Genomic DNA, 15,468 nt, shown 5'->3' with positions numbered 1-15,468 from the left:
TCTTCCCACTCTCCCTTTGTCCCCTCATCCACCTCCCTTCCCCTTCGTCCCAGCTTCATGAAGATTCCTAATTACTTCTTAGTGCTGGCACTGCACTGAGTAGCTCCATGACCTCAGGGGAGATCCAGAATCTCTCCAGGCCTCAGTTTCCCCATTGATAAAAAGGGGGGCTGGGCTATGCGCTATGGCCCTTCAGGACCCCTCTGCCTTCTCCACGCAGGGGTCCCACGTGCTGGGGTCTCGTTTCCCGAGGGTGCACTCCCCGGGGCCGGGGGGCCGGGCGCTGTCCCCTCTCCATGCTGAGCTTCTCTATGGCAGAGATCATCTTTCTCCGGGCCATCACGCCAGCCTATCCTGCCAACCACGCCGACATCATCTTTGACATCACGGAAGGGAACCTGCGGGACTCTTTTGACATCATCAAGCGTTACATGGACGGCATGACCGTGGGTGAGTGGCCCGAGATGTCCAGGTCTGTCCAGACGCCTCCTTGTCCTCCAGCCAATGGCTTAGCTAAGGTCTGTTGTGCAACCAGGCGGGAAAACCTCTCTGGACCAGGGCAGCTGCCATCTGAGTCCCCTTCCTAGATCCAGTCCCAGCTGCAGCCCCAGCCCCCCTAGTCAGTCCCAGCAGGAGGAGCACCCAGAGCCGTGGAGCCTGCCTGGGACCCACCCCTGGCTATGCCACCGGCTCTCCAGGGGGTGGCCCCTGTGGGCCTCAGTCTCCCCACCTATAAGTGGGCAGGTTAACTAGATCTCTGCGTCTCACAACGGCGAATTTCAGATGCTGTCACATAGGTGAAATGCTTGTGCCAGTGCTCGGCAGACGCCCCAGTCAGTGGGAGCTGATGTGATTTTTATTCTCATGGTGCAACGGAAGGAGTAGCAACCGGGGGTCAGAGGACCTGCGCCCTGATCTCGGCCCCGGAACTGACTCTCCTTGCCCTGTATCCAGTTGCTGTCCCCTCCTTGCGTGGCAGTCAGTAAGGGGTCCGAGGTCGCGTCATGGCGTACACACATGCACAGCCCCTCTGAACGTGGCCCCGTGGGAGCCTCCCCCTGGAGATGCGCTGCCTTGGGCGCTGAGGGAGGGCCGGGCAGGCGACAATACCGGTGCCTCTGCAGAGGCAGAGCAGGGACTCAGTGAGGAGGGAGGGGAAGGGGCACTCACAGAGCCCCGGCGGGGGAGTGGATGGGTCTGGGAGGCTTCGCGTACTTCATCTGGAGTGAGGGCGGTGACCGCAGAAGCCCTGTTGTTCCCGTCACTGTCGTTCACAGCGCCTGTCCTGAACTGTCGCCTTCTAAAGAGTTTAAGTTCACGGGAAATGAAAACAATCCCATCTGTCATTTTGGACTTAGATTTAGACTGTGAGCATTTTCAAAGAAGCTGAGCAACCGAGGGCCCGGCCCTGTCCTCACCTGGGCCTCAGTTTCCCCATTGTGAATGGGGGGGAGTGGGCTTCGTGGTCCCTTAGGTGCCGGGTTCTGTGCCATCTTGAGCGTCCATGCGGTTGGCCCCAGCAGAGTGTTTTGGAACATGGTCTCTAGGTGGCACTGTTGGATCTTAGAACCCAGGTGCCTGACGCCACAAACCCGACTGTTGTTACGCTGGCAGCTGGAGTCAGGCAATCGGTTTTCCCATTGCCAAAGAGCCATTTATAGCGACTTTACAAGCTCTTAAATGGGTTTGCATGTTGTAAACATGACTGAGTCATTGGGGGGCTCCCCATCCCCAGCCTCCTCCTCCCCTAGTTGGCAGCAGGAATAATCAGTTAATTACAATTAATGGTCCATTAGCCCTCACGGGGATTCCAAGGGGAGGGCCTACAGTTGGGTTGTCAGCAGTCATAAAACTTGCTGCCTGCTCTTGAGTCACTGCCCACTCTGGCCTCAGTTTCCCCCATTGTTAGGTGAAGAGACCCTTAAGGGACCTTCAGGTGCCTGGGGCTGAGGGCAAACCGGAGGAGGTAGGGTCAAGGGTTTGTCCTGCCTGTGTCAGGGGGTGAGCAGCCTGATGACACTTGCATACAGAAGCCCACCTCCTGCCAGCCCTGTGCCTGATGCTGGGCCCGCAGGTGTGGCTGCAACACGGCCCGCCCTGGGGTCATTCACAGCTCTTGGAACCCTAGGAGCTGGAATCAGAAACTTCTGATTCACTCGTTCATTCCTTCTGTTTCTGCACTCTTCCTGAGCCCCCATCTGTACTAGGCCCTGGGCCAGAGGGTGTGGATACAGAGATGGATAAATACCACGCAGCCCTTGCCCCTCAGGGCTTTGCATTCCAGCAGAGGAGAGAGACAGCCCCGTGAACAGGTCGTCCCAACACTGCTGAAGCAGGCGTGCACAGAGAGATGAGGGCGCTCTCGGAGGTGGGTTCCCTGCAGTGTTTGTGCCTTCAGTTCCCAGCTGAATCCTTCCTAGGGTGACCCAAGCCAGGTGGTTGGGCAGTGGCTGGGCCCAGATCCAGTGCCTACCAGCACATTTTTCTAGCCACATCTATACTCCAAACAGAACCAACCTGGGAGTCTCTATTTCTCGGCTTCCCATCCACTGGGGCAGAAAATTCTGGCATGTCAGAGCCTGGAGGCTCCTGGAGATCACCTCTTCCAACTCCTGCTTTTGTAGAGGGGGAAACTGAGGCCCAGAGAGGCGAGGGGGCTTGCCATTCTTCTCATGGTGACTCCAAGGCAGAGTGGGGAGCAGAACAGAGCCCCCTGGTGTGAGAGGCGACCACAGGTGCCATCCCCACGTGCGCTTCCTGGGAATGGAGTGTGGACAAGGCCACAAAGACAGAGCAGCTTTTCCTCACTGCGCTTAGTCATGCGTGCCCTGGTCTTTGGAATTCTGGGCTGGTGCTGCGATGGGGAGGGCCCAGGCTGGCCCTTGGGAATTTGTCCTGGCTGTAGTCCTGCCTCCCAGGTGGGCCCGACCTCTTCCGTTTCTCAGTATGTTTGCAGGACGTCCCATCTGGTTGGGCTCCTGGAGTTTGCCAGTGGTGGAGGAGGGGTCATCCTTGGTCATCCCAGGGTGGAGGACCAAGGCTGGAGGGGACAAGGTCTCGCTGAGGTGGGACCCAGGCCGTGTTTCGGGTTGGTCTGTCATCTCTGTACCCGCCAGTTGCTGCCTAGGGTCTCTTCTCTGGGCTTCCTTACCCCCACCTCCTTCCTTCTCCTCTTCTGCCCCAAATAACCTGTGTACCCCAGGAGCTTCCGGGCCTCTGGGGGTGCCCATCCTGGCACACGCCGGCTCTGGACATGGGCGTGGTGCTGCAGCTCCAGGCCTGTCCGCCTGTGATGGATCATTCTGCCGCTGGACTCGAGCCCAGGCATGAGCAGCCTGGGAACCATCGCTGAGCACGCTCACCCCCGCATCCCACCAGTCCTCACAAATACCTCCGGGGACAGCCATGATTGTCTCCCTGGGGCAAAGGAGGGGACTGAGTAAATGAACCCCTGAGACTGAGCAACAGAAAAGCTGCAGGGTCCAGGGTCGGGGGTTTGCGAACTTGTTTTAGCAATGCAGTGCTCATTGCGAGCAACATCTTCGACAGAAACCTTTTATGTCAGCAGAGAGGGAAAAAGCACTTTCCGGGGCCGCTCACGCCTCCCATCGGCTGCACCCCGGCCCAGTGAGAGTCACTGCACAGCCCCAGGCTGCCCGCAGCACCCAGGAAGGACACCTCCCCACTCACAGGTGTTGGCTGAACACCTGCCCCCTCTAGGCCACGCCCTGTGTGGACACCGGGCACAGGGTCAGGAAGGCTTCCTGGAAGAGGGGAGGTCTGAGCTGAGTCTTGACGCATGTGGAGGAGCCACTAACACTTAGTGAGTGCCAGGAGTGGGTGTTTCGTCACCACCCAACCCTGTGACATGGGGGGAGTATCCCCATTAACGGTAAGAGAGCGAGGGCCAGAGAGGGCAGGAGGTTTGCCCGAGGCCGTCGGTGCTGAGGACAGAGCCAGCCTAGAGCCCCGTCTTCCCCAAACACCCAGGGCGGGAGCCCACAGACGGCTGGTGCTGATGGGACAAAGCTGCTGAGTGTGGAGGTGTCCCCAGGACCCCGAGGCCGCTGAGTTCATCCTTCCCCCAAACAACAGAAGCAGGAAGTTCCCCAACTCAACTAAGTGCCTAAAAGGGCCAGGCCTGCCCCTAATGTATCCTTTAAAAACCAGTTCCTAGTGGGGATCAAGGCAGCTCGGTAGGGCCGAGCCTGCTGTCCTCGTCGAGCCGATCAGCCGTCCTGGTGCATTCCTCTTTGCCCGGCTGTCACTGAAAAATGAAGAATGCATTTCTAACCTATGCAGAAATGCTCTATTAATGCCTGAGGTATTCTCGGGCCACTACAAAGCCTTCCTTAGCCAGCTCTGGATTCGTTCTTCGCTCTGCAGGGTCCCAGCTGCAATCGGCGGGTGCTAGAGAAGGGGTCTTTCAGGTCCTGAGAGCTGATTAATGAGGGAGCCCTGGCCGCAATGGGCACGGACCGTGTATTATCAGCCACCAGCAGCTGGGGCCACCCGTGGCTCCCCAGGCCTCTGGGCCACGGCTGGTGTCTGAGTCTCAGCCCTCCCCAACCCTGCCTGCTCACCACTTCTTTTTAACTCCCTATTTTTCTAAGGAGGGGAAAAAAAGTCTGTCTATACTGAGAGTCAGCTTTGCCAATGTTTCTCTTAGAATCTCCCAAACCCAAGAGGAAAGAGAGCACTCAGCTGAAGTTGCTTTTTGGATGCATTGGTTAATTTTATGTATGGCCCGCCTGATCCTGGGGCCAATATGGTAACTGACAGTGTTGATGTAGCAAGGCAGTCCCTCCTGTCGCACAGATGTGGCATGAAATTGAGGACGTGCAGGGAGTGTTGTGACATCAACCACGTGGAGCACGAGCTCCCAGTGGGCTGGGACTTGGGGTTCCCCACCAGGCACTGATATGCAGGACGCGATCGAATATTCACTAAAGACCACGCTGAAAAGATACGAACGCCCCCATCTCAGAGGCTCAGCGGGCAAACAGCCTTCTGCAGCCCTGAATCCTCCGTAGCAGGGAAGGACTGTCAGGACGTACTGGTGCGGTGATTCTGCACACAGTCCTCTTCAGGTTGTAGATCTCCACTGTCCTGTTTCGAGAGGAATCAGCCAGCTCTGGCCCCTGGCGTGTGAGATGAGATTCATAAAATTCAACTGTGTTGGTGGATGTCCCTTGTAAATAATAATAATTAAAATAAGAACAGTCCTAAAACTACTAGCTAGTTAGCTCCACCAGCCCAAGCGTAAACTGAAGCAGGGAGATGGGTTTGCTACCTGTCCTTCCCCGACGGACGGGGTAGTTCTGCTTCTTGGTCTTTACAGAATTAACAGGAAGGCTCTGCTTTTATTAAAACAAGTACGAGCACAAGAGAACAAACCAGCGTTAGTTACCGGGTGTCAGCTTTGGGCCTCATGACGTCGTCACCACTCTTTTCACTTAAACTGTGATGTGAAAGCCCCTGTGTTAGGGCTTCAGAGGTCCTGGGAGTAAAGTCCATTTTTCTTATGGATTTCATTCAGATGTGAGCCGTTGTCAGATGCAGCTGCTCCCCTGAGCTGCCCCGTGTCTCCACAAGAACTACCTCTCTCTTCCTGCTCTGAGTAAATAGTGGAGAGGTTCTGCAAGGAGCTAATGTTGGCCTCACCAGCTTCCCTCCCCTGTGGCCGGGCTCCAGGAGGGCGGCAGCCTCAGGGCCGTGGGGAGTGGCAGTGGTCAAGGGGCGGGCAGGCCTGGAGGGCACCGGGAGTAACTAGTTCACTGGCTCGCCCATTCCACAGTGCTTCTCGAGCGCCTACTATGTGCTGGGTGAAGAGGATGCAGTCTCTGCCCCTAGAGAGGCTGATGGTCCCCAGAGTGACCAGAGAGCACAGTGAGACGTGCTGTGGGTGCAGAGCCCAGGCTGCCCCTGCCTGGGCAAATCAGGGCAGGCTGCAGGGAGTAGGTGGCATCTGGGCTGAGTGGCACTGGCCAGGTGAAGAATCAGAGAGGGATGTTGGAGGACTTGTTTCCTTCCTCAGCGTGGAGGCATTTTGAACCTCACCTCTCGACCATACAGGCTTGAAGGGAGGTCTTGACTCATAGAGGGGTGGCCTTGAAGCTTCAAGACGAGCACTCCTACACAAATCGTGGAGCTCAGCTGCAGTCTGTGTGGTCAGGAGGTGCTGGGGAGGGGGCACGGGGTCCGGGCACAGTTTCCTCACCTGGCCAGTTCTTGCTTACACTGGCGGCTGCACCAGGGGCTGCTGCCCGGGACCCCTGGGCCTGCCTCCTCCCCGTCTGCCGACGACGGGGCTGGCGGGGGTCCAGAGCTGCAGGGGAGGGGCTGCTCAGCCTGGGCCGGGCTGCAGCTCCTTCAGGCAGACGCTGGTGTTGGCTGCAATTTCGGGAGATTGTCTGTAGGCTGGGCAGGACCCTCTCTGGCTGGAAACGTGCTTTGATTATAACCTGCAGACCTGAGAAGAAATTCAGACCCCACTCCACATTGTGAACTTGTTTCTGGGGAAGCCCTCGGGTCTGACTTAGTGTGCGTGTGTGAGGTGTGTGTGTTTGTGTCACTGGCTGAGTGTGAGTGTATGTGGGTGCGTGTAGGTGCGGGTGTGGCTAAGTATGTAGTTGTGCGTGGGGACGGAGACAAGTGTGTGTATGCACACAGGGTTTCATTTCTGAGATGTTTCGTACTCATTGGCTTGGAGAAAGGACAACCGTATGGTATCAGGGCCCGGCCTCAGGTCCCCAAGGCCACCCTGGGCCGAGGGACAGGGTCTGGAAATTTTGCTCACAGTTTTACTTGGGAGTGGAGGAATTGCTTGGTGCCCTGTGTGCAATCACTCATCCCGGGCATGGAGACCTTCACAAGCCCTATGCTGTTACGTCGCCGCGCAGCCTCGTGCCCCCCTAGGCTGGCATCACTGTTTATGTAAGAAATAAACAGAAGTGCTGGCCCGGGGGTCCCACAGCCCCCGCGTCGGAGCTGCCATTGGCGAGCAGGTCTGCAAGATGCCAATCTGTTCTCTGTCGTCCTCCACACTCCCAGCCCCCCAGGCGGCTCTGAGGGCCCTCGGGTCCCCTGAGGAGCTGAAGTGTTCCTGTCCCTGCCCCAGCTGACCGAGCACCGTGGCAGCCAGTCCTGGGCTCAGTAAGGTCTGAATGAATGGAAGATCACATGATTGTCCGGCTCACATTAGAGACGGTTTCCTATGTTAGGTTAGGGGGATAAGCCCTAATTCCAGATGCCCATTGATGTAATTAGATGAAATGCTCATGTGGGAGCTCCTAACAGTGTGTGGCGCACGATGGGTGTGCAGAAAGTCAATACTAGTGGAACTCGAACTTCTCCGTGAAAAGGGACTCGGCAGTTCCTTCTCCCCACCATGCGGGAGCCTCTGAATCTGACCAGTGTGTCGACACCCTCATACGATACCCTCACCACCACCCCCGTAAAGGTAACTAAAAACTTTCATATTTTGAAATAGCATTCTAAATTTCATCTGTGGATGTATACGGATTATTACTCTATTTCAAGTTTACCATTTGAAAATGATCAATGGTTGAGGGGACCCTTTGGGGGCAAAACAGGATTGAGTCTCTGCGCCCAAGTGCTGATGTTGGGGTGCGACGTTCTGAACTTGATTCTGGTTCTCTGTTTCTAGCTGTGTGACCTCAGGCAGGTCACATAACCTCTCTGAGCCTCAGTTTTCTTTTCAGCAAAATTGCCGTAACAATACTTGCCTCGCTGGGTGATGAGGACCGAGAGAGGGTGCGAGTGTTAACGTAGCTCGGCAGGTTGTTAGGGGATAAATGAGCCGCTGGAAGGAAGCCGTTGGAGCTGGAGAGCTGGTGACAACTCGGAGCCTCCTGAGGGGACAACAGGCCAGAGAGAAGTACAGAGCACAGGGCCAGGACTGTGCACCCCAAAGTGGCTGCACCTGCCTGGGAGCTGACGGGCACGTCTCGTGGCCCAGCCTGAAGCAGGATGTGGAGGCCATGTCTTCCAGGTTCTGTCATCCTTGAATTGTCTTGTTCATTCAGCAAGAACACCCTGGGTTCCTACTCCATGCCAAGCCCTGTATTGGGTGCTGGAGACCAAATTTACATCCAAGCCAGAGATCTTGCTTTCAAGAAGCTGCCTAGGCTTCCCTAGCATCCTGCCTTCTGAGTTCCTGCAGCTGAAAGTGCCTGTTTTTCAGTGGTAGGCTCCATCTCTGTTACTGTCTCAGAGGGAGAAAGAAGTGGTATCTGGCAGGGCTGTACAGTTGAATATGTTGTGCACTGCAAAACCCTAGAGGGGTACCATTCACAGCCTAATCTATGTGCCATGCACCACCTGCTCAACTGTACACAGCACCCCCAGTGCAAGATACCAACCTAGTTATACCTCTCTGCCTGGCCTGGCAAGGCCTCCGTCAGAGCAGAGAGCTTGCTTGCCCAGCCATCAGGCTTCAAGTCACCATCACTCGTCCCAGCTAGCAGGGCCCAGATCACCTCCTTAAATCATTACCTCTTAAGGGGTTAAATCCGCACTGCTGACCCCGTCCTGCAGCCTGATCCGGAAAGCTTGGCCGAGGATCAGTACACACTGCGAATGAGATTCAGAAATTCCACCTAAAACAACAGTGCTGCTGCCCCTGCCCAGTGGTGAGTGATTGGCCCCGTCCTGGCTTTCACGGCAAATCCCGGGATTAGGCGCTCTCTCTTCTCTGGGCTGCGCAGCCCTGTCACCCGGGGCCACACCCTGGCCAGCAGCCAAGCTGTTTCCCAGGGCAACGGCCTGGCTGCCTCGGGCCTGGGATGGGCTGCAGCTGACTTCACCTGAGGCTGGCCGTGTCACTGTGGGGCGGTGGGATGCCAGGGCAGGCAGGGGTCTCTCAGAGGGGACAACATGGGATGAGAGGAGGACAAACACTTTCTGTGCTCCCTGTGCTGGGACCCCATGGAGCGGCGAGGGCGTCAGGCCCAGCCCCGTGCCTGACATGTAACCGTTCTGAAACAGCAAGTTGTATCCCTCCAAAGCCCCGTGAAGGGGCTCTCGACGCCCAATTTCACAGATGCAGAAACTCTCAGAGGTCACCCGCAGTCACACAGCCAGTGACTCCCCCAGGGTGCCCCCTGGCCTCAGGCTGGACTCTCAGAGGGCTCAGTGAGGTTCAGGGGGCACAGCCCCCACCTTTGAGCCCAGCTGAGTGAAGCACACAGGGGCCACAGGGCACAGCACTGGAAACCTCCGGGCTCCTGCCCCGGGCAGCCCTTGGATGGCCCAAGCTGGACACACAGTAATGGAACAGCATTCGTCCAGGGCCCAGGGCTCAGCCCAAGGAGGGACTCTGTCCACAGGAATGCCACCCTCTACACCCCAGCTCAGTTTTCAGGACCAAACCTCCAGCCAGCAGCCCAGGACTTGGTCAGGGAGGGTCATGGGGCGCCACCTGCCCCAGCAGCCCCCTCTGCGCCCACCTTGGGGAAGGAGGAGACGGCATGGTAGGCAGGATGGTGCACAAGGAAGCACCCTGCACTGGAGGCCCAAGCCTGGCCATCCCGAGCCTGGGGTCTGAGCACCACCCCCTGCACCCAGACAGGCTTTTGTGATGCAGCTCAGAGGAGAGGATGTGGCTAAAGGGTATGGTAGATTAGCTCTGCATTCGTGCATGGTGGTGTCACCGTGGATGGGACTGTCACAGCCCCAGCAGGAGGAAGGACACAAAACCCAAGGCGCCTGCCTTGCCGATGAGTGATGGCATCCATCAGGTTTGGGCTGGAAGACTCACCGGCCTGGCTGGCATCTGTGAATGCCCACCCCCGTACCTACTTGGTCCCCGTGGACACATGCCCGAGTCGGTGGGGCTACAAATCGCCAGTGCACGAAGACACAGATGGCACGCCGAGCAGGGGAAAGGCAGCCAGGGCGCGAGAGGTGTCGCGGTGTGTCGGTGTCACGAAGGGAGTAGGAGAAGGTGCACAGGGGACAAGAGGTGGGAAAGAAGCACACCATTCTCCCTCGGGTCACCCGGAGGGCCCAGCCCCGTGCCTGGCCCAGGGGTGGATTCCAGTGGTGCCCACTGGTGGGTGAAGTTAGGCCGTCAGACAGCACTGGGAGGTGGTGGGTGGGGCTGGGGCCAGGCCTGTAGGCGGAGTCCAGGGACGATTCAGGCCAGAGGCCCCTCTGTGTTCTCCGAAGGAGGCCAGCCGTGGGTCCTGGGACCCCGAGATGCTGCCCTTCTCACGAGCCTCCTATGGCCTCACAGCCGCCACCCGCACCCTGGACCCGTGTGTTGCATGTGGGCTGCTTCTCAGACCTGCTGGTCCCGGTGGCTCTGACGGCTTCACCAGGCTGCGAGGTCCCACCGGCACGCTGCTCAGCCTGGCCAAAGCATCCCTCCTGTCTCAGCAGTGTGCTTCCGTGTCACGGGAGAAGGTGCTCCAGGCAGACAGACATGAATCCCTACCTTGTACACGTCTGAGTCCAGAGGGCAGGAGCAGACAAGAAACGAGTATATATGTACACTGTCAGATGGCAGTGAGTGCTATGCAGAGGACAGGAGAGGAGAGGGGAGGGCAGGGTGTGGGCTAGGGGAGCAACTTTCAATCTGGCGGTTGGAGATATTTGTCAAAGACCTGAGGGGCTGAGGAAATGAACTATGCAGAGATCTGAAGGAAGAGAGGTCTAGCCAGAGGGAATAGCATGTGCAAAGTCCCTGGAGCAGAGGCGAGGCCCGTGTGGCTTGAGCAGAGGCATGAGGTGGTGGGTGATGAGGCAGGGTCTTGAAGCCGTTGTAATGCCCCTGGCTTTCCCACTGAGTGAGGTAGGAGCCATATGAGGGTTTCGAGATGACCCAACGTTTTGAAGCTCCCTCTTGGTGGTGGGGTGAGGCTAGGAGCGGGGAGACACTGCGGGCGATTGCAGTGGTCCAGGCTGAAGACGATAGTGCCTTCAACCACGTGGGTCCAGCAGAAGGCATGAGAGGCAGACAGATTCAGGACGTAATGGGAAGGCGTGCCAGGTTTTGCTGAGGAGTTGGATGTGGAGTCTGGACCCTGTGGATTTTGGCCTGAGAAAGGAGAAGCCGGGGGTGGCCAGCAGCTGAGACGGGGAAGGCTGTGACAGGGCAGCTTTGGGGGAGTCAGAAGTGCACTTTGGGGGCCGGCCCTGTGGCTTAGCGGTTCAGTGCACGCGCTCCGCTGCTGGCGGCCCAGGTTCGGATCCCGGGCGCGCACCGACGCACCACTTCTCCGGCCATGCTGAGGCCGCGTCCCACATACAGCAACCAGAAAGATGTGCAACTATCTACTGGGGCTTTGGGGGGTGGGGAGGAAGGAGGAGGATTGGCAATAGATGTTAGCTCAGAGCCGGTCTTCCTCAGCAAAAAGAGGAGGATTAGCACGGATGTTAGCTCAGGGCTGATCTCCCTCACAAAAAAAAAAAAAAGAAGAAGAAGAAGTGCACTTTGGACATTAAGACTGAGGATCTTGTTAGACCCCCGGGATGCGGAGTAGAATAAAGGAGTCTGAGAGAGGTTAGCGTGTGGATGATGGTCAGAGACACGAGACCGGACGAGCTCACCGCAGGAGACCATGTAGACAGAGGAGAGAGGAGGCCAGAGGCCGGGTACTGCGGACCTCCCATGCTCAGAGGTCGGGGAGATAAGGAGGAGCTGCCGGAGGGAGAGGAGGCGAGCCTGGAACCGTGTCCTGGAAGAGGAGAAGGTGTTTCCAGGAAGAGGGGCAGTGACCCATGTCAACGCTGCTGAGAGTCCAGTCAGATTCTGCAACACCCAGGCCGATAGTGACCTTGACAAGGTTGTCTAGGTGGAACGGGGTGGAGGAGAGATGTGCTGGAGGTGGGAGCGCTGGAGGTGGTCTGGGGACTCCTTCTAGATCTGCCGTGAATGGGAGCAGAGAAGTGCCCATGCCAGTGGAAGGGTGTGGTGGTCATGGCCTTGTGAGTTTTTGCATGACTTTCTCTTCATTTGTGCAGTGTCCCCCTCTGTCCTCCCGTTTGTCTTTCTTTCTTGCACACACTCGCATGCACACACACACAACTCACTAGGAGGTGACCTGGCACCCTGCAGGCTGCAGGATTACACGCACCTGCTGACTTCCAGAGTCACCTCGGGGTTAAAGCAAGCCCAGAGCAGCCTCGCAGCCTCTCCCAAGGTTCTCCAGGGCCCGTCTGTGTCCAGCCAGGATGATTTGTGACCCTCTGACTGCTGCTGCTGTGCACCTTCTGAAAAGCCTTTGATCACCGGGCACATTCATAAATTGTTCTTTTTTAAAAAACTGAATTGTTTTAGCCAAACAGCAGTAGAGGCATGTTGTACAAAATTAGGAAAAGAAGAGTCTGATGATGACAGGAATCTTCTGATCACCTCACCTGACGACCATAAATACGTAAAGGACCCAGACACCTACTGTCACCCACTGTCACGGAGAGCATTTCCTGTGGCCTCGATGTTGGGTGTTTCCAGATGGACTCTACTAGAAATGTTCAATCCGTGGCCGAGGCTGAGAACCCCAAGTAGCGGGTCCCCATTATCACAGTCGTCAAATTAACAGCTAACCCTCTGGTGGCGCTTGCTGTGTGCCAGGTGCTATCCCAGCAGGTTATCTAAGCTCCAGGCTCAGGTGGCATGACTTGGGAGAGCACAAGGCATGTCAGGACTGGATGTGGGGTTCCTGCCGCCATGACCTTCCTGAGTGACCTTATGCAGGGCGGAGTCCTACTCTTCGATGTCCGGCCCAATCCTGAAATTTCTCCACATCTGCATTTCTCTGTGTTGCTGAGCCCCTCCCCAGCCTATTTCTTGCCAGGCCACCTTGTCCTTCAGAGTTTAGCTCCAGGTCAACTCCTTGATGAAGCTTCGATGAATGCCTGGTGCCAGGTCCGGGGGTGTGCGCTTCTCCCTAGCTCCACTGAAGCATCTTTGGTGACCTTTCACGGCCTCTGCTGCCCGTCGTCGATGTCTGCCTTCCCCTGCGGGCTGCGAGCTCCCTGAGGACCCGGACCAGCGCCCGTCAGTGTTTGTAACCCAGCGCCCGCACTGTGTGAGCCCAGAGCAAGTGCTTCGTGCTCGCCTAATGAGTAAAGAGAGGCCACTCCGTTCCAGCCCATTCTGCACTCACCAGCCTCGTGCCAGGCAGGCCTCTTAATCCCTCGCAAGGAGGAGGTAGTGTAGCCTTAACGCCTGGAAAGCAGAGGGCAGTGCTTGTCTCTCTCCGGTACTCCCAGGTCTTCAATTCTAAGTCAAGTCATGTTGGCAAGGCTTGTGCACATCCTGCCTTTCCATAGCCTTTGCTCATCTTGGGGCCACTGCGAGGGGTTCAGCGTGGCTGGAGCAGAGTGTGCTGGGAAATCAGGCTGGATAGGGCAGCAGGGGCCTAACCAAGGCGCACCTTACCTGCTATGAGCCGGGGCTGGGGTGGAGGGGGAAGAGTTCTAAGCAGAGCCCCAACACGCCCCTGCGTCTGATTTCCGTTGTAGAAGGCTAGTTCTGGCCACAGTGGGAGGGCGCGTGTGGCTGAGGAGGAAGGTGTTGTAGAAACAGTGAGGGCTGCACAGAGGCAGGGGTGAGGGTGGGGTGGAGCAGAGAGGAGAGGCTAGAGACTCTTAAAAATAGACAGCCATAGTAATGATCGAGCATGAGGGATGGAAGCAAGTGCCCTGTTGAGGATGACTCCAGGTTCTCGGGGGCTGGGAGAAGCGCAGGGGGTTTGGGGGAACAAGGTGGGAGAGTGTTTGAGTTGCCCGTCTGGGGGCGTCTGGAGAGGTTTGCGTGGGTGATGAGTTTGGGCCTGGGGCAGGGAAGGCCCCCAGCAGGCGGAGGCCACACAGAGGGGGAGGAAATGACTTCTCATCCCTCCCGTCACAGTCACATTTTTGGCCAACACATTTTGGTAGAAGTAGGTGCATCTGAGGGCAAATCCCTTCCGGAAAACCGCCCAGGCCCTGTCCTCCTTGGCCTGCTGGAAAGGGCAGTGGCCCAGGATCTGGGTTCGAGGGCTGGTGACCGCTCACTGGCTCCCTGATGTTCAGAACTCACTTCACCACACAGAGCCTTGTTTCTTCTCCATGAACCACGGACAACGAGGCTGAGATGAGCGGGAAAGAGACAGTAGAGGGGAGTGGGCTTTACAATGACAAAGCGCTGTAAAAATGTTAGTTGCCACGTCAGGGAGGGAGGCTGAAAGGTTTACTGCAAAGCTGACATTTCTTTTCATATTTCTCCCCAAGGGGAAAGGTGGACCCGGGGGCCGACTCTTTTACTCAGCTCCTGCAGCTTCCCCGTCCAAACTGTCTGGTTTAGCTCACAGGAGACCTGGGGAGGGAGCACATTTATAATAATCAAGAAATAGGGATGATGAGTTCTGCTGAGACATGTCGAGTGCCATTTGGTATTTTAAATATGCAGCCCAGACACCTGTCCCCCTTCCTTCCACGCTCCTCCCTGGGTGTTTTTCAGGGTTAGAAGAGAGGACAGGGTTTCAGGACTCCGTCCCTTCACTGCCAGTTACTGATGTAATTACACTATAATTCCTTTCTGCCATTTTTGCCCTATATTTATGACTCAGCCAAGGGCAGTACATTCTGGAAATTTCCTTCACATCACATTGCAGTGTGAGGAGAGAGCAGATGCAGTGGGACGGAAAGAGCTGGACTTTGGGGTCAGTCACATCTGGATAGAGCCCATGCTCTCTGAGCTGTGATCTGGGACATTCTACTCCCCAGTGACAGGAAGGTGTAATCTCTCCTCCATAGCCTTGTGGGAGGCCTCAACGAAGAAGTGGGCACGTGGGGTCGTCAATTCCCATTTCCCTTCCTCTGCTGTGTACCTCTTTCCCCAGCCCATCCATACTCTAGTTTTTTGCTTTGTAAGTACTGACAGTATTCCTTCGCGTTCTTGATTTTTCCTCTTTGCCTTTGGTTTGTGCTATTAATCCTAGCCTTCAGGGATCATATTTCTTTCTTTTTTTTTTTTTTTGTGAGGAAGATCAGCCCTGAGCTAACATCCATGCTAATCCTCCTCTTTTTGCTGAGGAAGACTGGCTCTGAGCTAACATCTATTGCCAATCCTCCTCCTTTTTTCCCCCAAAGCCCCAGTAGACAGTTGTATGTCATAGCTACACATCCTTCTAGTTGCTGTATGTGGGACGCGGCCTCAGCATGGCCGGAGAAGTGGTGCGTCGGTGCACCCCCGGGATCTGAACCCGGGCCGCCAGTAGCGGAGCGCGCGCACTTAACTGCTAAGCCACGGGGCCGGCCCGAGGGATCATATTTCTATCAAGGAAAATTTACTGAGATCTGGGTGATGGTTTGCTTTTTTACTGAGATCTGGGTGATGGTTTGCACCATGGTAGTGTTTGGCGAGACCACATGGGTCTCCTCTGAGCTCCCAGGTTCTCCATTCCAGCACCTTGTCCACACAGGCCCACACTCCACCTTCCTCCCTGGCTGTGGCTC

General features: G+C 56.6%; 1 protein-coding gene across 1 annotated transcript in view; it reads left to right on the top strand.

Moving 5' to 3' along the window:
- FBLN1 (fibulin 1) overlaps nucleotides 1–15,468 on the top strand; it is an 86,103-nt gene that overhangs the window by 63,315 nt on the left and 7,320 nt on the right. The window contains exon 16 of the mRNA XM_058568149.1: nucleotides 319–450. Within this exon, the coding sequence (XP_058424132.1) occupies nucleotides 319–450 (132 nt within the window). The remainder of the gene's footprint in view (nucleotides 1–318; nucleotides 451–15,468) is intronic.

This window comes from Diceros bicornis, chromosome 25 (assembly GCF_020826845.1).
Source record: "Diceros bicornis minor isolate mBicDic1 chromosome 25, mDicBic1.mat.cur, whole genome shotgun sequence".
Lineage (NCBI taxonomy): Eukaryota > Metazoa > Chordata > Mammalia > Perissodactyla > Rhinocerotidae > Diceros > Diceros bicornis.
This window is presented reverse-complemented; position numbering and strand designations above follow the sequence as displayed.